Source organism: Pristiophorus japonicus, chromosome 4 (genome assembly GCF_044704955.1).
Source record: "Pristiophorus japonicus isolate sPriJap1 chromosome 4, sPriJap1.hap1, whole genome shotgun sequence".
Taxonomy (NCBI): Eukaryota; Metazoa; Chordata; class Chondrichthyes; family Pristiophoridae; genus Pristiophorus; species Pristiophorus japonicus.
In genome coordinates this window covers 251,613,491-251,639,127 of record NC_091980.1, presented here as the reverse complement: position 1 = coordinate 251,639,127, position 25,637 = coordinate 251,613,491, and the positions used below count along the sequence as shown (strand labels likewise).

General features: G+C 44.8%; 1 protein-coding gene across 8 annotated transcripts in view; it reads left to right on the top strand.

Moving 5' to 3' along the window:
* Nucleotides 1-25,637, top strand: part of klc1a (kinesin light chain 1a) — a 185,082-nt gene that overhangs the window by 93,488 nt on the left and 65,957 nt on the right. For all 8 annotated transcript variants that reach the window (XM_070879308.1, XM_070879309.1, XM_070879307.1 and 5 more), the window contains exons 5-8: nt 3,068-3,293; nt 16,475-16,562; nt 17,068-17,169; nt 21,036-21,209. In XM_070879308.1, coding sequence (XP_070735409.1) covers nt 3,068-3,293; nt 16,475-16,562; nt 17,068-17,169; nt 21,036-21,209 — 590 coding nt within the window. The remainder of the gene's footprint in view (nt 1-3,067; nt 3,294-16,474; nt 16,563-17,067; nt 17,170-21,035; nt 21,210-25,637) is intronic.

The following is a 25,637-nucleotide window of genomic DNA, read 5'->3' as shown; positions in this document are numbered from 1 at the left end:
TACCAAAGTAGTTCAGGAGTCCCATCACGTTCTGTGGCCTCGGTGCGTTCTCGATTGCCTCCGTCTTTGCGTTGGTGGGCCTGATGCCGTCCGCCGCAATCCTCCTTCCCAAGAACTCCACTTCAGGCGCCAGGAAAACGCACTTCGAGCGTTTTAGCCTGAGCCCCATGCGGTTGAGTCGACTAAGTACCTCCTCCAGGTTCTACAGATGCTCGACTGTGTTCCGACCTGTGACCAAGATGTTGTCCTGGAAAGACCATGGTGTGCGGGACCGACTTCAGTAAGCTCTCCATGTTTCTCTGGAATATCGCCGCCACTGATCGAATTCCAAACGGGCATCTGTTATAAATAAAAAGACCTTTGTGTGTGTTGATGCAGGTGAGGCTCTTCGATGATTCCTCCAGTTCCTGCATCATGTAGGCTGAAGTCAGATCCAGCTTCGTGAACGTCTTTCCGCCAGCGTTGCAAAGAGGTCGTCGGCCTTTGGAAGTGGGTATTTATCCTGCAGGGAGAAACGATTGATCGTTACTTTGTAATTGCCACAGATTCTGACGGTGCCATCTCCCTTGAGGACTGGAACAATAGCACTGCTCTCACCTTGTGATGGATGGGTCGTGCCCCCGGAATTAGGTGGATCTTCACTTTTGCTCCTTGGAATTTCCCAATGCCTGGTTCGAATAGCGAAGGAAATTTGTTTAAGACCTGTGCACACAAAGTGTCAACAGCGGGCGATAGCGCTCTAATGTCGTCCCAGTTCCAGCATATCTTTCCCAGCCAGCTCCTGCCGAGCAGCGTTGGACCATCGCCCGGTACCACCCAGAGTGGTAGCTTGTGCACCGCTCCATCGTAGGAGACCTTTACGGTAGCACTGCCGATTACGGGAATCAGCTCTTTTGTGTAAGTTCTTAGTTTCGTGCAAACTGGAGTTAAGACTGGCCTTGAGGCCTTGTTGCACCACAATCTTTCGAAAGTCTTTTTGCCCATGATGGACTGGCTCACGCCCGTGTCCAGCTCCTTTGACACTGGGAGTTCATTTAGTTCAACATTCAGCATTATCGGGGACAATTCGTGGTGAATGTGTGCCTCCCATGTACCTCTGCCTCCGCGGTCTGAGGCTCTGGTTCGTCGTGATCCTCCGTGGATCTGTCCTCCTCTGCAACATGGTGGTTTGCAGGTTTAGCAGGATTTGCAGCTCGCCTGCGTATACGTTGGAGGTGTCCCATTGTTCCACAGCCCTTGCAATCTTTCCCTTTGAATCGGCATGAATGGAAATGATGATCACCCCCGCAGTGCCAACAGGCGTTAATAGCTTGCATTCATCACCCTTGATGGTGGACTCTGAGACATCTGCGGATATGCAGCTGCAGGCATGTGTGACCTGCCCTGTACGTTACGATTCGAAAACAACATCACTTTGTTCACAGTACTTGTAGCAGCATTTGTATGCTGAGAGATTTACTTAGTATTGTCACTGGTGGCTATCGCTACGGCCTTACTCCAGGTTGTGGTCTCTACAATCAAAGGTTTGCGAAGTATGGTTTCGTGGCCAATGCCAATGTTCATGTGCTCCAAATGTCCTTCAAATTTGCAATGTCCTGCAATGCATCTTAGCTCGGCGACATAACTCGCCACTTCCTCGCCTTCAGATCTTTTGTAGGTGTAGAACCGGTACCTCGCCAACAGAATGCTTTCCTTTGGGTTCTCGGACCAGTGTGCACAAATCGCTGTATGATTTCTCCGTGGGTTTCGTTGGAGTGAGCAGATTCTTCATGAGGCCATACATTGGTGCCCCACAGATGGTGAGGAGGATCGCCCTTCGTTTGGCAGCGTTCTCTTCCCCATCTAGCTCGTTGGTCACAAAGTATTGGTCGAGTCGCTCCACAAAAGTTTCCCAATCATCTCCCTCCAAGAATTTCTCCAGGATGGCCACTGTTCTCTGCATCTTTGGATTTGCTATCTGTTTCTCGTCGCCAGTTGTTATGTATGGAGAAAGAGTCAGACTGAACACTGTGAGCTCAAAGTAACGTGTGACCTTAGTCTTTTATTGCAGGTCTCCAGAGTGCCTCTCCAACCTGTGAGGTGTGCTTAAATACCTGTGCTCCCAAGGGATTATGGGATCCCTTGGGACGCCAGGGAATTAACTCTCTGGTGGCTGTACAGAGTAAGTACAAGTTTACATATATAACAAACAGCTTCGAAGGAAATTCGCGACGAGGTTAAAATACCACCTAGAGATTTCCATTTGGAGTGCTTTGAGGTGACTGCTAAAGAAGTGTGAATAAATGATTTATAACAACGTACTCTTTTTGGCGATTTTGTATTAACCAGCCTTTATCTTCTAACTCATGATGATACTATCAAATGTCAGATATGGTGGCTGCAGTGACCTCCCGTTGTTCGGAAAATTCTTTGTTCTGGCACCAGCCAAGTCCCGAGGGTGCCGGACCAGAGAGGTCCAACTGTACATCTGTTTCTTCACTTCTAATTACTGCCTCCAATTCCCTATTTTGTTGCTGATGCCCTGTACTTCACAGGCACTTTAAAATAAAACAAAGGAATTTTGCACAATAGCAAACCTTTTTCATTGATAGATGGTGATGGGTATAGGACAAACCAGAAAAACTTAAAATGACCACCAAGAATTTTAAATTATTGATTAAAATTGAATATTCCCACCATCTCTCTATCTCTTCTTGTGAAATGATAGTTTTCACACCCAAAGGGGAAAGTCTTGAAGCAACACTTAACATCTCGTTACAGTTCTTCTCTTGGAATACTTGATTAATCAAATGTATTCTGATTACAGCAGACGGAGAACTACTTCATTTTGACATTTGGTGTTACATTAGTTGGAGGCATAAATCAAAATGGGTGACTTTAAAATCGTAAAAAACCAAACTTCTTTGAACGCTTGGGTAAACCGATATTTTTGATTAAAGACTTGCAGGAATGGGGAGGCAATGCCCTCTTGAAATCTCTAGGGTGTAAATAAAATTCCAAGGATACAGATAATGTTTTATCTACATCTAATGCACAATATTATAGATAACATTCTGTCAATTTACAGTTCAGCAGCAACACAGCAGTGCAGCTGCTGCAGCACAGCAAGGTGGCTATGAGATCCCAGCCAGACTAAGGACCCTACATAACTTAGTCATACAGTATGCATCCCAGGGCAGGTATGAAGTAGCCGTACCTCTTTGTAAACAGGCTCTTGAAGATTTAGAGAAAACATCAGGACATGATCATCCTGACGTTGCTACTATGCTCAACATTCTTGCTTTGGTGTACAGGTTAGTATGAGCTTTCTACTTCTGAAACGGCATGAATTTAAAAAATATATTTGTGCAAAGGAAATTATTCTGATTTTGTAGAACAACTCACTTATGCTGGGGACCTTATTGATGCTATCTTACTGAGTTACAGAAGCAGTAAGTTAATTTGTTTATTGCAAGTAAAATGTAAATTTGTTTAAGCACAAATAGTGAAATACTTGCAGCTGAGATTGCGGGGCTTTGAATGTTTTAATATTCTTCAGCCTTGGCAAACTGGTTTCAATCCAATAATGTCTAATGGGACAAAGTTCTCTTCTCTATGCCAGTTATAAAGATCCAAAATTAAATGACTGAGGCAATCTGAACCTAGCTTCTAAGGCATGCAAATCCATAGCTTAAATCTGAATATAATCCAACACTAAACTTAGTCTGTCCTTCAGATGCTATAATGTTGGATAGTTTGGGAAATGAAAATGTCATGCCAATGCCATAGTAGGTGCTTTGCTGGGGGAGTACAGGAGAAAGCTTTACTCAGTATCTAAACTCATGTATAGCTGACCTGGGAGTATAGAAGATGTTCCCCTTCTCAGCACTATTGCCCACACGGATTTGTATAAAGAGCCACTAAGTAGAAAGTGAGGTAAGGTAAGTGACTTTGTTTTTCTGTCCAAAAGTTAATCAAACTTAGTGGATTGTGTCCCCCATCCCCACACCACCTCCATCCATCAATTAAAAATCTATCTAATTTTAACTTGTTAAAAGAAAAAGGTATGAGACAATTAAGGAAGGGACACAAAATTCGGATGTTGGAATCTGGAATAAAAACAGAAAATGCTGGAAATCTCAGCAGGTCAGGTAGCATCTGTGGAGAGAAAGCAGAGTTAATGTTTCAGGTCGATGACCCTTCGTCGTTTAAGGAAGGGAGCTTTGATCTCAACAGCAGGAAGAGACAGGAAATTACTACAAGGGACCCTGTGAATCTAATGAGTATATTGTGCTTGATACCAATGAAGCAACAAAAAGGGCAGTATGAGGCGGGGATAGCCATAAATAACACCACACCATGGAGCAAGTGGTTACCCAGGGCAAAAAGAGAACGAACATGGAGGATTCTGTCATTGTGAGGATAGATAGTTTAATTTACAGCTGCTATACAGGGTTCTGAATGGTTGTTGCCCCCCATGTGTCAGGGTAAAGGATATGTGGATGATGAAGCTTTTAGCCAGAAGAGTAGACAACAACATAGGAAAAAGTACAATAAATAGCTTGCAGATGGCCTTTGATGAGTTAGGGTTGTTGATACTGACAAGACCTCAAAGGTAGTAGTGTTGGGGATTACTTGATTACTGAAGGAAATGAAGACTTCAGTGGTTACGAAATGGTGCAGAGAGGAGGAGGGTAAGCAATGGCAAACATTTAAAGATCACATGGATGAACTTCAGCAACTGTACATCCCTGACAAATAAAACTGGGAAGGTGGCTCAACCATGACTAACAAAGGAAATTAAGGATAGTGTTAAAGCCAAGGAAGAGGCATATAAATTGGCTAGAAAAAGCAACAAACCTGAGGACTGGAAGAAATTTAGAATTCTACAGAGGAGGACTAAGGGTTTAATTAGGAGAGGGAAAATAGAGTACGAGAGGAAGCTTGCAGGGAACATAAAAACTGACTGCAAAAACTTCTATAAATATGTGAAGAGAAAAAGATTAGTAAAGACAAACATAGGTCCCTTGCAGTCGGATTCAGGTGAATTTATAATGGGGAACAAAAAGAGATGGCAGACCAACTGAACCCAATACTTCGATTCTGTCTTCACGAAGGAAGATACAAATAACCTTCCGAAAGTACAAGTTGACAATGGGTCTAGTAAGAAGGAGGGACTGAAGAATATCCTTATTAGGCGGGAAATTGTGTTGGGGAAATTGATGGGATTGAAGGCCGATAAATCCCCGGGGCCTGATGGTCTGCATCCCAGAGTACTCAAGGAAGTGGCCCTAGAAATAATGGATGCATTGGTGATCATTTTCCAACAGTCTATCGACTCTGGATCAGTTCCTATGGACTGGAGGGTAGCTAATGTAACACCACTTTTTTAAAAAAAAAAAGGAGGGAGAGAGAAAATGGGTAATTATAGACTGGTTAGCCTGACATCAGTGGTGGGGAAAATGTTGGCATCAATCATTAAGGATGAAATAGCAGCACATTTGGAAAGCAGTGACAGGATCAGATCAAATCAGCATGGATTTATGAAGGGGAAATCATGCTTGACGAATCTTCTGGCATTTTTTGAGGATGTAACTAGTAGCGTGGACAAGGGAGAACCAGTGGATGTGGTGTATTTGGACTTTCAAAAGGCTTTTGACAAGGCCCCGCACAAGAGATTGGTGTGCAAAATCAAAGCGCATGATATCGGGGGTAATGTACTGGCGTGGATAGAGAACTGGTTGGCAGACAGGAAGCAGAGGGTCGGGATAAACGGGTCCTTTTCAGAATGGCAGGCAGTGACTAATGGAGTGCCGCAGGGTTCAGTGCTGGGACCCCAGCTCTTTACAATATACATTAACGATTTAGATGAAGGAGTAGAGTGTAATATCTCCAAGTTTGCGGATGACACTAAACTGGGTGGCGGTGTGAGTTGTGAGGAGGGACGCTAAGAGGCTGCAGGGTGACTTGGACAGGTTCGGTGAGTGGGCAAATGCATGGCAGATGCAGTGTAATGTGGATAAATGTGAGGTTATCCACTTTGGGAGCAAAAACACGAAGACAGAATATTATCTGAATGGTGGCAGATTAGGAAAAGGGGAGGTGCAACGAGACCTGGGTGTCATGGTTCATCAGTCACTGAAAGTGGGCACGCAGGTACAGCAGGTGGTGAAGAAGGCAAATGGTATGTTGGCCTTCATAGCTAGGGGATTTGAGTATAGGAGCAGGGAGGTCTTAATGCAGTTGTACAGGGCCTTAGTGAGGCCTCACCTGGAATATTGTGTTCAGTTTTGGTCTCCTATTCTGAGGAAGGACGTTCTGGCTATTGAGGGAGCGCAGCGAAGGTTCCAGGGATGGCTGGGCTGTCATATGAGAAGAGACTGGATCAATTGGGCCTTTATTCACTGAAGCTTAGAAGGATCAGAGGGGATCTCATAGAAACGTATAAGATTCTGATGGGACTGGACCGATTAGATGCGGGAAGAATGTTCCCGATGTTGGGGAAGTCCAGAACCAGGGGACATCGCCTTAGGATAAGGGGTAGGCCATTTAGGACTGAAATGAGGAGAAACTTCTTCACTCAGAGAGTTGTTAACCTGTGGAATTCCCTACCGCAGAGAGTTGAAGAGGCCAGTTCATTGGATATATTCAAGAGGAAGTTAGATATGGCCCTGTTGGCTAAAGGGATCAAGGGGTATGGAGAGAAAGCAGGAAAGGGGTACTGAAGGAATGGTCAGCCATGATCTTATTGAATGGCGGTGCAGGCTCGAAGGGCCGAATGGCCTACTCCTGCACCTATTTTCAATGTTTCAGACTTTTTGGTCATTGAGGAAAGACACTCCAAATGAAGGGATAGAAGGGACTGTCTTCATCTGAACACAAAAACTACAAGTATCCTCGTGGGGAGAATTAATGAGTGGGGGAAAGGTTTAAACGTACATGCCAGTCAGAGGGACAGGCATGGCAGACTGAAAACTAGGAATGTTGGAATGTTGGGGCTGCCCAGATGTTAACCAGAGACAAAATAGGCTTCAATTATTTAAAGATTTGGACCTGGACCTAAAGAGATTGATGTGAAAGTTTTCTGATAATGGCAAACTGGGAGGATAAATGCAGGAAGACATAAGCAGGCTAACAGAATAGACAGAAAAGTGGCAAGAGCAGAAAAATGTGTGTTAATATATTTTGGGAACAAATAAAGAACGAAGTAGACCTTAGATGGTAAATTTAAGGAGATCCATTAAATAAACTAATCAAACTCAAAGGATAAAACCCTGGTCCAGACAGATTACGTACGCGCATTTTAAAAGAATCTAGGGAGGAGGTAGCAGAGGTATTACTACACATATTTAATCATTGGTTAGAACAAGGTCTAATTCCGGATTTGGCTCAAACAATGGGAGGAATGGACACTTTATTCCTGGCTACAATGTATTCTGGAAAGATTGGGAAGGCAAATAAGGAGCGGGGGCGGAGGGGGGTGGGGGGGGGGAGGTGGGGGTGGCAGTATTGATCAAAGATACTGTTGTGCACTAGAAAGGGATGAGGTTCAAAAACAGAATCTATTAGGTTAGAATTAAGGAACAATAGAGGAGCTGTTGCACTGCCGGGGTTATACTACAGACCAACAAATAGTGCGTAGGGGATAGAGGATAAAATTTGTTGGAAAATTGTATAAAGATGCAAGAACTTTCGAGCTGTGATAATAGGGGATGTCAATGATCCTAATATGGGGCCCAAGTTTCGGCCTCCGTTGCTCCTGATTTTTTGGAGCAACTGGTGTAGAACGGAATATCTTAGAAATTCAAATTCTCGGCATTTAGTTTGCTCCAGTTCTAGTCAGTTAGAACAGTTTCTCTTTGGAACAGAATTTTTTTTTCAAAAGGGGGCGTGTCCGGCCAGTTACGCCTGTTTTCAAAGTTACGGCAGTGAAAACTTACTCCAAACTAACTTAGAATGGAGTAAGTGAAGATTTTTGTACGCTCGAAAAAACCTTGTCTACACTTTAGAAAATCAGGCGTAGGTTACAAATCAGGCGTAGGGAATGGGGGGAGGGGGTTTTAAAGGGAAGTTTACAAACATTAAACACTTCAGTTTTACAAATAAAGAGCCATCATCAATAATAAATGATAAAAACATCAATAAATCAACCAATAAACCAATCAAAAAAAATTAATAAATAAAACTTTTTCTACTTACCGACTGCAGCACAGGGAGCCCTCCAACAGCGTGCTGGGATGCCCACCCCGCCCAGTGTGTCTCTGTCAGTGTCTCTATCTCTCTGTCTGTCTGTCTCTCACTCTCTGTCTGTCAGTGTCTGTGTTTCTGACAGCGAGGGGAGGAGGGGTGGTGGAATGGGGAAGAGGGGGTGGGCGGGGAGGGGGGTGACAAGTGAGGGAGGGAGGTGAGGGAAGGGAGGGGAAGGGGTTGAGAAGGGAGGGAGGGAGGGGGGGGTGAGAAGGCAGGGAGGGGAGGGGGGGAAGAGGAGGGAGGAGGGGGGTGAGAAGGCAGGGAGGGGAGGGGGGGAAGAGAAGGGAGGGAGGGAGGAGGGGGGGTGAGAGAAGGGAGGGAGGGACGGGAGGGGGGTAGAGAAAGAAGGGAGGGGGGTAGAGAAGGGAGGGAGGGACGGGAGGGGGGTAGAGAAGGGAGGGAGGGGAAGGGGAAGAGAAAGAGAGAGAGAGAGAGAGAAAGGAGAGGGAAGCTGAATGGGCCGGGCCCAAGACTTCGAGCTTAGACTTACTGGATTGACAGGTAGGTGGCGTCGGGTCCGGGGGGGTCGGGAGCGCGGGTCGGTCGGGGGGGGGGGGGGGCGGGGGAGAGATCGGTCAGGAGCAGAGGTCGGTCGGGGAGGGGGGGGTAGGTTGGGAGCGGGGGAAGCGGAGGTGGGGGGGGTGGTGGTCCGGTGGGGGGGGTGGGAGTGGGAGTCAAGTCGGGTCGGGTTCGGAGGAAACAGGAGCTGGGCGTGGGAGGCAGCCTTATGCACGCAGCCCCAGTGAGGCCATTCGGCCAGGGCTAGGGGCTGCGTGCTTCGGGCCCCTCCCACACAGTTTTGGGCGCCTGGAGCTACTGCACTTGCGCGCCCACTGTAGCGCGCATGTGCAGAGGTCCCGGCACTGTTTTCAGCGCAGGGACCTGGCTCCGCCCCCTACAGCTTGTGCTGCGCCGCGCCGAGGGCCAGAGGACCTGCAGGGAGCCGGAGAATCTGGAAGTTTTTTTCAGGCGCACTTTGTGGCACGAAAAACGGGCGTCCAGGTCGGGGCTGCGCCGTTCTAGGCACGGCCCGAAACTTGGGCCCATGGAGTGGGGAAAGTAACAGTGTAAAGGGCAGGGGATGAGGAATTCTTGAAATGTGTGTAAGAGAGCTTTCTTGATCTCTAGGGGGAAAGGAAGGACATCCAATGCTAGAGCTCCCTGGATGACAAAAGATAGAGATTAAACTAAAACAGAAAAAGAGGTTTATGGTAAATTCAGTGTTTGTAATTCGGTACAGAACCAACCTGAATACAAAAAGTACAGGGGAGAACTGAAAAACAAAATAAGAGGGGCAAAGAGAGTGAATGAGAATAGATTAAAAGGGAACCCAAAAGTCCTTTATAAACATATAAATAGTGAAAGAGTAGTCGAAAGAAGGGTGGAGCCGATTAGGGACTATAAAGGAGATCTTGTGGAGGTAGAAGGCATGGCTGAGGTACTAAATGAGTACTTTACATCTGTCTTCACAAAAGAAGAAGAGGATGCTGCAATGTCACAGTAAAGGAGGAGGCAGTGCAGAAATTAGATAGTGCTCAAAGTAGAAAAGTCACCTCGATGGGAGGCATCCTAGATTGCTGAGGGAAGTAAGGGTGGAAAATTTGGATGCTCTGGCCACAATCTTTCAATCCTCTTAAGATATGGGAGTGGTGCCAGAGGACTGGAGGATTGCAAATGTTACACCCCTGTTCAAAAAAGGGGAGAGGCATAAACCTAGCAATTACAGGCTAGTCAGCCTATCATCTATGATGGTGAAACCTTAGAGACATTAATCGGGGACAAAATTAATTGGCGCTTGGGGAAAATATAGATCAATAAATGAAAGCCAACATGAATTTGTTAAAGGCAATTTGTGTTTGACCAACTTGATCGAGTTCTTTGAAGTAACTGAGAGGGTTGAGGAGAGTAGTGTGGTGGTTGATGTGTATGTGGACTTTCAAAAAGGGTTTGGTAAAGTGCTACATAATAGACTTGTTAGAAAAATTAAAGCCCATGGGATTAATGGAATAGTGGCTGCGTTGTATGAAATTGGCTAAGGGACATAAAGCAGAGAATAGTATTGTGAAGGGTTGTTTTTTAGATTGGAGGGAAGTGTGCAGTGAAGTCCCCCAGGGGTCGGTGTTGGGACCACTACTTTTTTCGATATATATTAATGACCTGAACTTTAGTATACAGGGCATAATTTCAAAGTTTGCAAATAACACGAATCTTGGAAATGTCGTAAATAATGAGAAGAATAGTGACAGACTTCAGGAGGACATACAAACTGGAGAAATGGGTCGACAAGTGGCAGATGAAATTTAACGCAGAGAAGTGTGAAGTGATTCATTTTGGTAGGAAGAATGAGGAGAGGCAATATAAACTAAATGATAGAATTTTAAAGGGGGTGTCGGAATAGAGAGACCTGGGGGTGTATGTACACAAGTCTTTGTAGGTGGCAGGATAAGTTGAGAAGGCTGTTAAAAAGGCATTCATGATCCTTGGCTTTATAAATAGAGGCATAGTGTACAAAGGCAAGGAAGTTATACTAAAGATTTATAAAACATGGTTAGATCCCAGCTGGAGCGTTGTGTTCATCTCTGGGCATCATACAGATTTAAAGTTATTTGCAAAAGAACCAGAGGCGATATGAGGGAAATAGATTTTACACAACAAATTGTTAGGATCTGGAATGCACTGAATAATAACTTTCAAAAGGAAATTTGTAAATACTTAAAGGGAAAAAATTGCAGAGTGATGGGGAAAGAGCAAGGGAGTGGGACTAATTGGTTAGCTCTTTCAAAGAGCCGGCACAGGCATGATGAGCTGAATGGCCTCCTTCTGTTCTGTATCATTCTATGATTCTAGGAGGGATGTAATGGCCCTGGCAAAACTGCAATGCAGATTTACGAGGATGATGCCAGGGGTGAGGGGTCTGAGTAACAAAGAAAGGCTAGAACAACTAGCACTTTATTATTTTGAACTAAGAACATTGAGTAACTTTCTAGAGATGTTTCAAATTGATAATTACAAAAAATACATGAAATATTTCCATTAAGACACCCTGCAGAGTCAGCGGATAAACCAATCCTGCCGCTCAAATCACAAATCCAACATGAAAAAAACAATGGCAGCAGCCCTGGAGCAGTCTTGTATTGAAATATGCAATCCTTTTGGCATAATTGGCATTCAAAAAGCTATTGGATAATTACTTGAAGACTAAGAATATGGGGATGGGTTGGATGGGAAAACAGGTAAATAGGGCTATGTAAAATAAGCCTACAAGTGTGGCCTAAACTCAGTGCAAACAAGAAGGGTGAACATAATGAGCATGAAAAAAATATAATCTATTATAAAAGTGGTGAGTGGCGACAACATTCTGTGGACCCATTAAGTATAGTGAGGTTCCATTACATTACTTGACAGCCCCACTATACTGGCCCCTCCCTAACCTGGCAGCTAAAGGAAGTAATCATTATCCAACATTGTAGGATTTGTAAAGAAAGTATCACTGCACACAATTCTACATGTGGTTCTTCTGATTACTGTCAGCAGGTATGAACATAAATTAAAAGACGATATGACCCTGGTAAACTGTTTAGGAACAACCTGAGCCAGGAGCACGATAGCTTATCTCCCTGCTTGCTTTGGAACCTGCATTGCATTGCAGGAAAAATTAATAAAAGAAAATCAGACCAAACACACATCCCCTTTCATGCCTTCAGCACTGTCCTTCTTCCAGCCCAAGGCCCATCACTATTAGTTTCTCCCATCGGCCCATCTCTCAGAGCAGCACTCACTTCCAGTATTTTATTTATACAGTTTCTGCTGTTCCTTTGAACAGGAAATCTTGTACATAGTCCACTTGAGAATCTCGGTCAATCGCACGCACGCACACACAAGCAGGAAAGGGGAGAGAGGGGGTGGGCGGAAGCCTTTCGGGTGTAGTTAGGTGCGGGGACCGGGAGGGAGGAGGCCATTCGGCCTGGGATAGGGACTGGGGAACGGACCGGTAAGGCACTCGGGGCCCAGGGTCGGGCGGGGGAGCAGACCGGCAAGCCTTTCAGCCAGGGCTAGGGGCAGGGGACCGGCAAGGTACTCGGGGCTGGAGGTGGGATGTGGGGGAGCTGGAGCGACACCGGCAAGGGGCTCGGGCGGGCTAGGCAAGCAGACCGGCAAGCCCTTTAGCCAGGGCTAGGGGCGGGGGAGCGGATTGGCAAGTCCTTCGGCTAGGGGCGGGAGAGCGGATCGACAAGGCACTTGGGGCCAGGGTCGGGCGGGGGAGCGGACTGGCAAGTCCTTCGGCCAGTGCTAGGGGCGGGGGACCGGGACTGGCAAGGCACTCAGAGTTGTGGTGGGGGGGGGAAGCTGGAGCCGGACCGGCACCGGCAAGGGGCTCGGGGCGGGCTAGGCAAGCAGACTTGCAAGCCCTTCGTCCAGGACTAGGGGCGGGGATAGCGGGACCGGCTTTAATAATGGAGGTAAGTTGCTGCAATATATTGTAATGTGTTTTTAAATTGATGGAATATGTTTTGAGGAGGTGGGGTAGCTCTGTTAATAAAGGATGATATCAGGGCAATTGTGAGAGACGATATTGGCTCTAATGAACAAAATGTTGAATCATTGTGGGTGGAGATTAGAGATAGTAAGGGGAAAAAGCCATTGGTGGGCGTAATTTATAGGCCCCCAAATAATAACTTCACGGTGGGGCGGACAATAATCAAGGGAATAATGGAGGCATGTGAAAAAGGAACGGCAGTAATCATGGGGGATTTTAACCTACATATCGATTGGTCAAATTAAATCGCGTGGGGTAGCCTTGAGGAGGAATTCATAGAATGCATACGGGATTGTTTCTTACAACAGTATGTTACAGAACCTACAAGGGAGCAAGCTATCTTAGATCTGGTCCTGTGAAATGAGACAGGAATAATAAACGATCTCCTAGTAAAAGATCCTCTCAGAATGAGTGATCACAGTATGGTTGAATTTGTAATACAGATTGAGGGTGAGGAAGTAGTGTCTCAAACGAGCATACTATGCTTAAACAAAGGGGACTACAGTGGGATGAGGGCAGAGTTGGCTAAAGTAGACTGGGAACACAGACTAAACGCTGGCACAATTGAGGAACAGTGGAGGACTTTTAAGGAGCTCTTTCATAGTGCTCAACAAAAATATATTCCAATGAAACAGGAGGGTGGTAAGAGAAGGGATAACCAGCCGTGGATAACCAAGGAAATAAAGGAGAGTATCAAATTAAAAACCAATGCGTATAAGGTGGCCAAGGTGAGTGGGAAACTAGAAGATTGGGAAAAATTTAAACGACAGCAAAGAATGACTAAGAAAGCAATAAAGAAAGGAAATATAGATTACGAAAGTAAACTTGCGCAAAACATAAAAACAGATAGTAAAAGCTTTTACCGATATATAAAACGGAAAAGAGTGACTAAAGTAAATGTTGGTCCCTTAGAAGATGAGAAGGGGGATTTAATAATGGGAAATGTGGAAATGGCTGAGGCCTTAAACAATTATTTTACTTCGGTCTTCATAGTGGAAGACACAAAAACCATGCCAAAAATTGCTGGTCACGGGAATGTGGGAAGGGAGAACTTTGAGACAATCACTATCACTAGGGGGGTAGTGCTGGACAGGCTAATGGATCTCAAGGTAGACAAGTCCCCAGGTCCTGATGAAATGCATCCCAGGGTATTAAAAGAGATGAAGTTATGGCAGAAGTTATAGCAGATGCATTCGTTATAATCTACCAAAATTCTCTGGACTCTGGGGAGGTACCAGCGGATTGGAAAGCAGCTAATGTAACGCCTCTGTTTAAAAAAGGGGGCAGACAAAAGGCAGGTAACTATAGGCTGGTTAGTTTAACATCTGTAGTGGGGAAAATGCTTGAAGCTATCATTAAGGAAGAAATAACGGGACATCTAGATAGGAATAGTGCAATCAAGCAGACGCAACATGGATTCATGAAGGGGAAATCATGTTTAACTAATTTACTGGAATTCTTTGAGGATATAATGAGCATGGCGGATAGAGGTGTACCGATGGATGTGGTGTATTTAGATTTCCAAAAGGCATTCGATAAGGTGCCACACAAAAGGTTACTGCAGAAGATAAAGGTACGTGAAGTCAGAGGAAATGTATTAGCATGGATAGAGAATTGGCTGGCTAACAGAAAGCAGAGAGTCGGGATAAATGGGTCCTTTTCGGGTTGGAAATCGGAGGTTAGTGGTGTACCACAGGGATTGGTGCACCACAGGGATTGGTGCTGGGACCACAACTGTTTACAATATACATAGATGACCTGGAAGAGGGGACAGAGTGTAGTGTAACAAAGTTTGCAGATGACATAAAGATTAGTGGGAAAGCGGGTTGTGTAGAGGACACAGAGAGGCTGCAAAGAGATTTAGATAGGTTAAGCGAATGGGCTATGGTTTGGCAGATGGAATACAATGTCGGAAAATGTGAGGTCATCCACCTTGGGGGGGAAAAAAACAGTAAAAGGGAATATTATTTGAATGGGGAGAAATTACAACATGCTGCGGTGCAGAGGGACCTGGGGGTCCTTGTGCATGAATCCCAAAAAGTTAGTTTGCAGGTGCAGCAGGTAATCAGGAAAGCGAATGGAATGTTGGCCTTCATTGTGAGAGGGATGGAGTACAAAAGCAGGGAGGTCCTGCTGCAACTGTATAGGGTATTGGTAAGGCTGCACCTGGAGTACTGCGTGCAGTTTTGGTCACCTTACTTAAGGAAGGATATACTGGCTTTGGAGGGGGTACAGAGACGATTCACTAGGCTGATTCCGGAGATGAGGGGGTTACCTTATGATGATAGATTGAGTAGACTGGGTCTTTACTCGTTGGCGTTCAGAAGGATGAGGGGTGATCTTATAGAGATATTTAAAATAATGAAAGGGATAGACAAGATAGAGGCAGCGAGGTTGTTTCCACTGGTTGGGGAGACTAGAACTAGGGGGCACATCCTCAAAATACAGGGGGGCCAATTTAAAACCGAGTTGAGAAGGAATTTCTTCTCCCAGAGGGTTGTGAATCTGTGGAATTCTCTGCCCAGGGAAGCAGTTGAGGCTAGTTCATTGAATGTATTCAAATCACAGATAGATAGATTTTTAACCAATAAGGGAATTAAGGGTTATGGGGAGCGGGCGGGTAAGTGGAGCTGAGTCCACGGCCAGATCAGCCATGATCTTGTTGAGTGGCCGAGCAGGCTCGAGGGGCTAGATGGCCTACTCCTGTTCCTAATTCTTATGTATGTATGTTAATGTGTTGGGAGCTGACTGTTTTCTCAGCCTCGGCTCGCATTGTGTCCCTGGTTACCATGGCAACCCGATCTTTTTGGCGCAGATCAAGGCTCCACCCCCAAAACTAAAGGACAGGTTAGGCCATGCCAAAATGAAGAAACCCAACGGGAAAACTTACAACATTTATTTTTGGCGTACTTGGGTCCCCAAAAAACCGGCCTAACTCTTCAAGTATGCCAAAAAAAACTTTGGGGAAAATTGAGCCCATTATGATTATAGATTCTGCGACCGATTTTAGTATAAGCACAGCTAAGTTTGGCTGTCTGAATGTTTCAAAGTATAGTCTGTATTTATATTTATGGCCAATTTTGGTAAGAATGATTTTGGAGTATTTTGGAGCTCTGTCATTTTTGTGGTTGTGAATGTGCTCTATATTGAAAGCTGAAGGAACTTCTCAGCTAATGATCTTTATGTATTCTAATCATGAAAGATTTTAAATGATTAGCCAGTTTCTTTTATACACCAGTCAGATGTATAACTTGTATATCTTTCAATGCTGAAAGTACTTAGCAAGTTTGAATTGCCTATAACACATTGCTGTCTGTTACATTTTCAATAATTATTGTTAATGGGGAGTCTTTGTAAAATGATGCACCTCTTTACATTACAGTATTTTATAATCTCGTCTTAAGTAAGTGATCTGTGGCTCATTTTCAAAATGTCTGAAATCCTTGAAAGGAGTGTTGATATTCCTTAACTATTGAGGATTGGATCAAGTAAGAAATATAGTAATTGAATTATTCATTGAGACAGTTCTGTAATGTTTCACTTTCACTTTATAGTGAATGCAGCAACTGAATAAATGCAAGCAGATAATTTTAGATTTTGATGAAGTGTACATGTGAAATTTGAAAATAGAAACTTTTGAACAATTGAGATTAATAGAATCATATAAACTTGTATTGTGCCACTAATGCTTTTTTAAATGTGGCTTAGGGACCAGAACAAATACAAAGAGGCAGCAAACCTGCTTCATGATGCCTTAGCTATTCGGGAGAAGACCTTGGGTAAAGACCATCCTGCGGTTCGTATTGTCCTTTCAGTAAATCCTATACGTTATCTGTGTGGGAATCTAGAATACGGTTTAAATATTTCTCCATGTTAAACCAACAGGCTGAGGTTAACATCTACCATTCCTAAATGATGACCAGGTAGGGAGGTTAAATTGTGAATCCATCTATTGGTTCATTTATGATGAATCATTATGTGCACATCCTTGACCATAAGTGCATAATCCAAAAATCATATTTGCCTGCAAATAATTGTACTCCAGAGTACAGAGAATTCTAGAGAGCCCACATTGATTTTATTTGATTTTTTTTAGGTGTTAATATTTTCTAATGCTATACTTCTGACAAATGCCAATACTGCTATGTAATGCATATATAATGAAATCCACACTTTTTATTCTGTTGAATTGAATTTTTATCTTTCTGACTGATCCTGCTTCTGATGATATTGTATTAATAAGATGTTGCTGTTTTTTTGTAAGAATTTTCCTTGTAATTATCTGACTGGATTCCTTGCAGGTGGCAGCTACATTAAATAATCTTGCGGTACTTCATGGAAAAAGGGGAAAATATAGAGAGGCTGAACCCATGTGCAAGAGAGCTCTGGAGATCCGTGAAAAGGTTGACGATTAGTCGTACTGATACTGGTTAAGCAGTTAAACATTGTGCTTTATGAAGAAAATACAATTTTTGGCAGAGATGGTGGTTCTTCATGTAACTTGTATATCTATTAAAAAGAGTCAATTTAGAGTCATTTGGTGATGGATGGCACAGCACCAACATGTGCTTTCATAACAGGACATAAGTATGTGCTGGTAATTCCTTGTATAATTATAATCTTGCATACATCTGTATGGCCACCTCGAACAGCGCTTCTGCAAACCTAAGAACTTAAGGCCTGAATTTTTCCCTAAATAAATGAGTGGATTTGGAGCATGGTGGCTGTTAAATTGTTAGAAGTCGGATTCCCGATCTGATCTCGCCCACTTTTGGTTTTCCCGGAGGCAGGATGGGTTGGCAGGACAGCCAACCCAGATGCCATTACCTTAATTCAAATAATGTAATGAGGCTAGAAGCCTCTAATTTCCCTTCCATTTTAAATTAAACTGCCTGGGGATGGGTTTGTGAAACCATGACAGGAATAGCTGCATCCAGGAGGTAAGTGATTTTATACCTACATCCTGAATCCAGGGTCCCGACCATACCCACCCCCTGCAATCAGAGCCCTCCCCTCCTCTTTTCCCCCCCTCCCCAAAGGCCTTCGATCACCACCATGAGGCCTCGTCCCCACCCCCCTACTTCCAGGCCACCCCCACCACCGATGATGCTGAGGCTGGCCACGATCCTCCAGTGGGAAGCCACGATCCCCACCCCAGTTGATTTTCCCCCGATCGCTGACTCCCCTCCCCGCGATTGCTGACCACCCCCCCGATCACTGACTTCTCAACCCCCTCCCCCCCAGGACCAGTGACGCCTACTGAGGCCTCATCATCATCATCATAGGCAGTCCCTCGGAATCGAGGAAGACTTGCTTCCACTCCTGAAGTGAGTTCTTTGGTGGCTGAACAGTCCAATACGAGCCACAGACTCTGTCATAGGTGGGACAGATAGTCGTTCAGGGGAGGGGTGGGTGATACTGGTTTGCCGCACACTCTTTCCGCTGCCTGCGCTTGATTTCTGCATGCTCTCGCCGTTGAGACGCGAGGTGCTCAGCGCCCTCTCGGATGCACTTCCTCCACTTAGGGCGGTCTTGGGCCAGCGACTCCCAAGTGTCAGTGGGGATGTCGCACTTTATCATGGAAGCTTTGAGGGTGTCCTTGTGTTTCCGCTGGACACCTTTGGCTCGTTTGCCTCTCAAGCTGTGGTTGGGACTCTGAGGCCTGAGGTTAAAGTCAGCAGGGCCTACGGGAAACCCGATCTCCTGGGTTTCCCGCCCGCCTTGGAGTCCCTCACCCCCAACTCGCCTCCCAAAAGAAAATCGCGGCTTAAGTGTTTATATCCGAATATTGGATAGACCATTTCACCTTGTGTGCCTTTAGGGCAAATAATAGGCAGTTTGTTCTGTGGACTTGGACCCACTAAAGACTGGATAAATCTGGAGGAGAGAACATCCTGTAATTATAACATTTGGCGATGACATCAACCACATGGCTCGCTGGCAAGAGAGATTTACACCATTTAGAAATTTCCAGACCATTTAAGTGAATGGGTTAGGGAATTAGAGATTTAAAAAAAATAAGATAATGCACATTGAAATAGAAAACAATACATACAGTGAAGGAATGACTATCAGCAGAGGTAGAGGAAAAACACCTGGGTGATTGGGTCACTGAAATTTACCCTTCGTTGTGAAGCTGTAGCGGACATGCCTTGTGCTGGGATATGTCAAGTTAATTTGAGAAGAATTAAAACTAGTTATTCTAACCTTGTCTAGATCACTAATGGGGTCACATTTGAAATACTGTGGGCACTGTACTTTTAAAAAGATATTGATGTATTCAGAGAAGCCTTAAAGGCTCCAAAGACTGTTATCATTTAAGAAATGATTTGGTGGAGTACATTATTCAAGTTTAAAAAAAATATTGCATGGAATAAATAATGTAATCAGAAATAGGTTATTTAATTTGGACTGAGTGTGCAGAACTAAAGGGCATAAAATCCTAGAAACTTACGGAACAAAAGGAGGCCATTCGGCCCGTTGTGTCTGTACTGTCTCTTTGAAAGAGCAGTCGTGCTTAGTCCCACGTTTTCACTTTTTGTCAGTAACCCTGTAAGTTCTTCTTCCGCCATGAATGTAAAATGAACCTCTGTTGTGTTTCTTCAACCAAACCTATCTTATGGGTTGGCATTCTGGAAGGATGAAATAAAATGAACTGAAGACAATTCATCCAAACCTATCTTGTAAGCAGATTTCCCCAGCCTGTAAGGGTTGTCCAGGCAACCTAAAGAGGAGAGAAAACACATTTTTAAAAAAGATGTTAAAAATTGCCTTGTGAAAGTGCATAAAAGTTGACCATGCTGTTTGCCAATTGTTTAAAGGGAATTTATTTTTTTAAGGAAATTAATTCCATATTTTACGTACCAGGGCAATCATGGTCATAAACCTCTTTCCCTACAATTCTGGAGATAAATACCCTTCTTTCTCATTTTATATGGGTAACATGGCAAAAAAGTACAAGGGGAAAATTTGGGGAAAGGCTTACAATTGTAAAACCGTCATAATTATCGGGAAAACATATCTTTAGAAGAAAACAGAAAATCAAGAATGTCCAAACTACAGTCCTAAGACCTGGCAATCCAGCCCAGGCAGCCCTACTCTATTTGCGTTGTATTGCTTAATTCACTTAATTTTGAATTTTGTGAGCCTGGAGCTTTGGAAAAGACTATTACATTGATGCATAAATCCTAAATTAAAACACCAAGATTTGTTGGTGTCTGTGGTTTGAGTTACAGACTTAATTCAGTTACAGAATGAATGCAGATATCGAGTTAAACTTTATGCGTGGTTTGCTAGTTCTCATGGTATGCAAATAAATGGACCATGTATATAAAAATGCATGGATATTCCTGCAGCAGGCAATAGAATGCAAAAAGAAATCGATCTTTGTTTTTTAAAATAAGGACAAGACCTACAGCAGAGCACCTATTGTTAAAGCCGAAGGGATCTTAACTGCTGTAGAAAAATTATAGCCTAGTTGAAGGAAAACTTGGTATCAGGAAGGAGTAATAGACTGGAGAAAACCATTCGCTATTTTATGTGAAGGCAATTTTTGAGACCATAATGTAAATTGTTTAAAATGAGGTCCATTACACTTTAAAGCAAATTCGTTTTGTAATGTGACTACCTTTTGAACAAAATAAGCAAACAAAATTTGTTAAAAGTATTATAAGGACCAGATAATTACCTTATTTCACCGCATCCAGCAATTTGCGTGCAGTTGCTGAAAAATAAAAAAACAAAATGGATGAGCTGATTTTTCTGGGTTGTAGGTAGTACACTGGTGTTGGCAACTAGATACTAATAACTGCAAAAACGTTTTGGCAGTGAGGTAATCTTATCCTTTGAATGTCATCCTCCATTTTACAGCGCAGTAAAGATTTATTTCATCTGCTCAGAAGAAAGACTAAGACTTTGTTGACTGAGCAAGCATATGGATGCCACTCTAAAATACTATCCAGATCTAGCAATTTACCCAGATTAATTGGCATTGCTATTTGTTCAATTTGAATTTGAGCATTCAACTAATAGGGAACTTAAATCTCTCCTGTTAAATTGTTTGCTTTTATTTTAATAATGTCCATTACTGCATTATCTGTATATACTGTACAGTTTCACAGAACACCTCTTAACACTGATGTGAATATATGTGAGGTCATCTGGGCATCTGCTGTAGTAACCCTCTTCATTGAGAAACAATGTGCTGCTGAATGCTTTGTAAAATGGTATGAGAATATTAGATTAAAAATATTTCTGCTTACTTCCTCAGGTACTGGGTAGGGATCATCCTGATGTAGCAAAACAGCTAAATAATTTGGCACTATTGTGTCAGAATCAGGGAAAGTATGAAGAAGTAGAATATTACTATGAGCGGGCATTGGAGATTTACCAAACCAAACTGGGACCTGACGATCCAAATGTGGCAAAGACAAAAAATAATTTGGTAAGACTGCATGATCATACTAAACTGTTATATATGAAAAGCAGTGATCAACACCATGTAACATATCATCTTGCGTTATGTGAAAGTTAATTAACTGAAAAACTCTTTATACCAATTCTATGGGCCCAATTTTGGCCAACCCGTTTTTTTGGCACACCGACCCTTTATGCGGCGACATTGTGCACTGGAAAGGGCGCCAAAAAACGTTCTTAGTACACTTGGCTCTCTGCCGAGAGTCCCGGGTCCTGGCGCGGCGTCCATGGTGGAGTGGGGGGGGCGGAGCTACAGCCCTGCGCTGAAAACACTGCCGGCAGCTGTCCGCATGCGCAGTGGAGTCTGCGCACATGCTCCTCGCCCTTCCAGTGTGTCCTGTAAGCTGTCAGCAGGACCCCATGTTCGCCGCCTCTAGCCATGGCCGAATGGTCGCCCGCGTCTGAGTGAGCCCAGGCTGTCAGAACCCTACCCAAGATGCCGTCGAGCCCAGTCTTTTCCCTCCCGAAGCCGTGGAGCCCTGCCTTTCCTCTCCCTCCCTCTCCCACTCCCGATGCCATCGGCCCAGCCTTTCCTCTCCCTCCCTCCCGATGCCGTCGGCCCAGCCTCCCCCCCCCCCCCCCCCCAATCCGAAGCTGTTGGCCCAGCTTTTCCTCTCCCTCCCCACACCCCCGGATGCCATTGGCCCAGCCTTCCCCCCCCCCTTGCTGGATGCCATCAGCCCAGCCTTTCCTCTCCCTCCCTCCCGATGCCTTCGGCCCAGCCGTTCCTCTCACTCCCTCCCCCACTCCCGATGCCGTCGGCCCAGCCTTTCCTCTCCCTCTCTCCCAATGCCGTGGAGCCCAGCCTTTCGTCTCCCGATGCCGTCGGCCCAGCCTTTCCTCTCCCTCTCTCCCGATGCCATGGAGCCCAGCCTTTCCTCTCCCTCTCTCCCGATGCCTTGGAGCCCAGCCTTTCCTCTCCCTCCCGCACTCCCGATGCCATCGGCCCAGCCTTTCCTCTCCCTCCCTCCCTCCCTCCCTCCCTCCCCCACTCCCGATGCCATCGGCCCAGCCTTTCCTCTCCCTCCCTCCTGATGCCTTCGGCCCAGCCTTTCCTCTCCCTCCCTCCCTCCTCCACTCCCGATGCCGTCGGCCCAGCTTTTCCTCTCCCTCCCTCCCCCACTCCCGATGCCGTCGGCTCAGCCTTTCCTCTCCCTCCCTCCCGATGCCTTCGGCCCAGCCTTTCCTCTCTCTCCCTCCCAACCTCCCGATGCCGTGGAGCCCTGCCTTTCCTCTCCCTCCATCCCGAGGCCATGGAGTCTAGCCTCCCGATGAGTCTTTGCCGGCCGCCCCTATCCCACGCCAAGCCGAATGGCCTCCCGTACAGGCCGGCCCGCTGCCTTCGCTGGCCCAAGGCATGATTTACTTAAAATATTTAATTGTTAATCAATTGTTTACCTGAGTTCTTTATTTTTATTTAGTTATTTTAACTTTTATTTTGAATAATTGGTGCTTGGGTGCAGGTCCTTACTTACTTACCTGCGCTGATTTCTTAACTGCCCGCAACATTTTTCAGAGCTGGCCACATACGCTGACCTAAGTCGATTTGGAGTAAGTTTTTGCTGGCCAAAGTGGCACAAATGGCCAAAACTGGCGTAAGTGTCTGGGAACACCCCCTTTTGGGGGAAAAAAAACTGAAGTAAAAAAAATCGTACCTAACTGACTTTCTCTGGAGCAAATTTTTTGGGGAAAATGGCATTTTTTAACTTATTCCAGAAAAAATAACTTACTCCCAAAAAATTGATGCAAGTCATGGCCAAAATTGTGCTCTATGAATTCAACTCATACCCTTTTTATCAATTCTTGCCCCCTTTCTCTTTATCTCGCGCTCTCTTTCCCGCCCCCCCCCCCCCCCCCAAGAACTTGAATTTATAGAACGTCTTTCACAACCTCAGGATGTCCCGAAGTGCTTCACAACCAACTAATTATTTTCAACGTGTGCTCACTGTTGTGATGTAGAGAAATACTGGAATTGATTTGCACACAGTAAGGTCCCACAAACCATGATGAGATAAATGACCAGATAATCTGTCTTATTAACGTTGGTTGAGGGACAGAGGTTATACAGGACAGCTGGAGAACTCCTGTTCAAATGGTAAAAGATTCCAAGGGATCTTTTACGTGCATCTGAGACAGGAGATGGTTTAATATTTCTTATCTAAAAGATGCCACCTCTGACTGTGCAGCACGCTCAATACTGCACAGAAGTATCAGCATAGATTATATGTTCCAGTCTCTCAAGACCTTGTGACTTGGATACTACTGAGCCAAGATTGATACCTAGAAAGAATATTAGGAGGGTACAGAAGAGGTTCACTGGGATTATATCCTGGATGAGGGGTTAGCTCTGAAGAGAGACTAAAGAAATTGGAGTTCTTTTCATTACAGCAAGGAACGGAGTATTATGCAGGATTTTTATGAGAAACTAAAGAAAAGCCATTTACATGCTTGCTGAGTTGATAGACGTTTAAGATCAACACCAAAGGAAAAAAGGGAATAGTTAGGAGAATTTTTTTATATATATATGGAGAGTTGTTAGTACATGGAATGCCCCACCAAATATAACAGTGGAAGCAAAATCAATAATAGATTTTAAAAGGGAAGTGTATAAATATTTGAAAAGAAAAAAATGTAAACGTGTGGAAAAAATGCAAGGGAATGGGATTAAGTGGATAGTTGTTTGAGAGTTGGCACATGTACGATGAACTAAATGGCCACCTCCTGTGTGGTAATATTCCATAATTCTATGACTCTATTACAAGTTATCTCACTTTAGTATTGTATTTTTGAGCTAATGAAGGCCAACCACTTAGGTTTCTGCTCCTTTCTTGAGCTGAAGCAGTTAGATAGATTATGTGCTGCCAACTTGTGTTCCTCAAAGAAGCTAAAGAAGACATAGCAATGACGTTAGGACATATGAGGCTGGATTTTCGAGGGGTTTGCGACCAGTTTAGCGCCTCGGTGGGACGCAAAAACAATTTTTTTTGCCGCGAAACGTGGCGCACAACATTTTGCGCCCAGGTGGAACTTTCAACAGTGATTTTGCGGCGGCACTAAAACTTGCCATCCGCCCGATGTTTTCAGCGTTTGGATGACGTTAATCAGCGTGCAATGCTGCGGCTAGCTCCCTGGCGGAACTTTCGAGCATATCGCCCAATTTAGCGTCCACCCGGAAACCCGCCAGCAAAAAGCAGTCGCACCCTGATTGGACCCAGGGCGCACCTGGCACTAATGGCGCCATCTTGAAAACGGAGCAGAAGTTGAGTACATAAAAGGATTGGGAGAAGATGGCTGCGTTTTTCATACTGAAGTTTTATGTGAATTTATAGTTAATTTTAAAGAACATTTTAAAAGATTGGGGCTATACTATGACAGCCTTTATTCCTGGCTGCAATATTTATACTGCGTTGATCTGCAAGAAGGCTTATGATGATCATTTTGAACATAATCGAAGAGGTCGCAGACATATGGGGAGGTGGGGAGGCGGCCTTACCCCCAACGACTTTACAGGGAACAGCGCTCATACCTGCAGCTCTCTGAGGCACAGTGCATTAGAAGACTACGCCTCCGAAAAGAAATGCTGACAGATAAGCCAGCTCATAAAGGCAGACCTACAGCCTCCCAGTGGCCACAGGACTGCACTGCCCGTCGAGGTGAAGGTGACTGCAGCACTTGCCTTCTATGCCTCCGGCTCCATTCAGGCATCAACAGGGGACACATGTTTCATCTCGCAGCACGCTACACATTGCAGCATTCGCCAGGTGACTATTGCACTGTACGCACGCAGGATGGACTTCATAAACTTCCCAATGACTAAAGAGGCCCAGAATGAGAGGGCTATTGGTTTTGGATGATTTGCTGTCTTCCCCAAAGTTCAGGGTGCCATTGACTGTACACACATCGCCCTGTGAGCACCTTTACACAATCCAGAGCTTTAATGAAACCGAAAGGGATTCCACTCCATGAATGTACAGATCGTCTGCGACTATACTCAGCGCATCATGGCAGTCAATGCTCAATATCCAGGGAGCATCCATGATGCTTTCATCTTGAGAGAGAGCACTGTCTCAGGCCTGTTCCAGCGTCAACCATAGAGCTGGATGCTGGGGGACAAAGGTTACGGTTTCGGCACCTGGCTCATGACCCCACTCCGAAACCCTCAGACAGAAGCTGAGCATCGCTATAATGAGAGCCATGCAGTCACACACAATATCATCGAACAGACATTTGGAGTTCTCAAGCAGCGCTTTCGATGCCTGGACCACTCTGGAGACTACCTGCAATGCTCCCCTCAGCAGGTCTCTGAGTTCATTGTGATAGCTGCACACTACACAACTTGGCCATCATAAGGACATAAGAAATAGGAACAGGAGTAGGCCATACAGCCCTCGAGCCT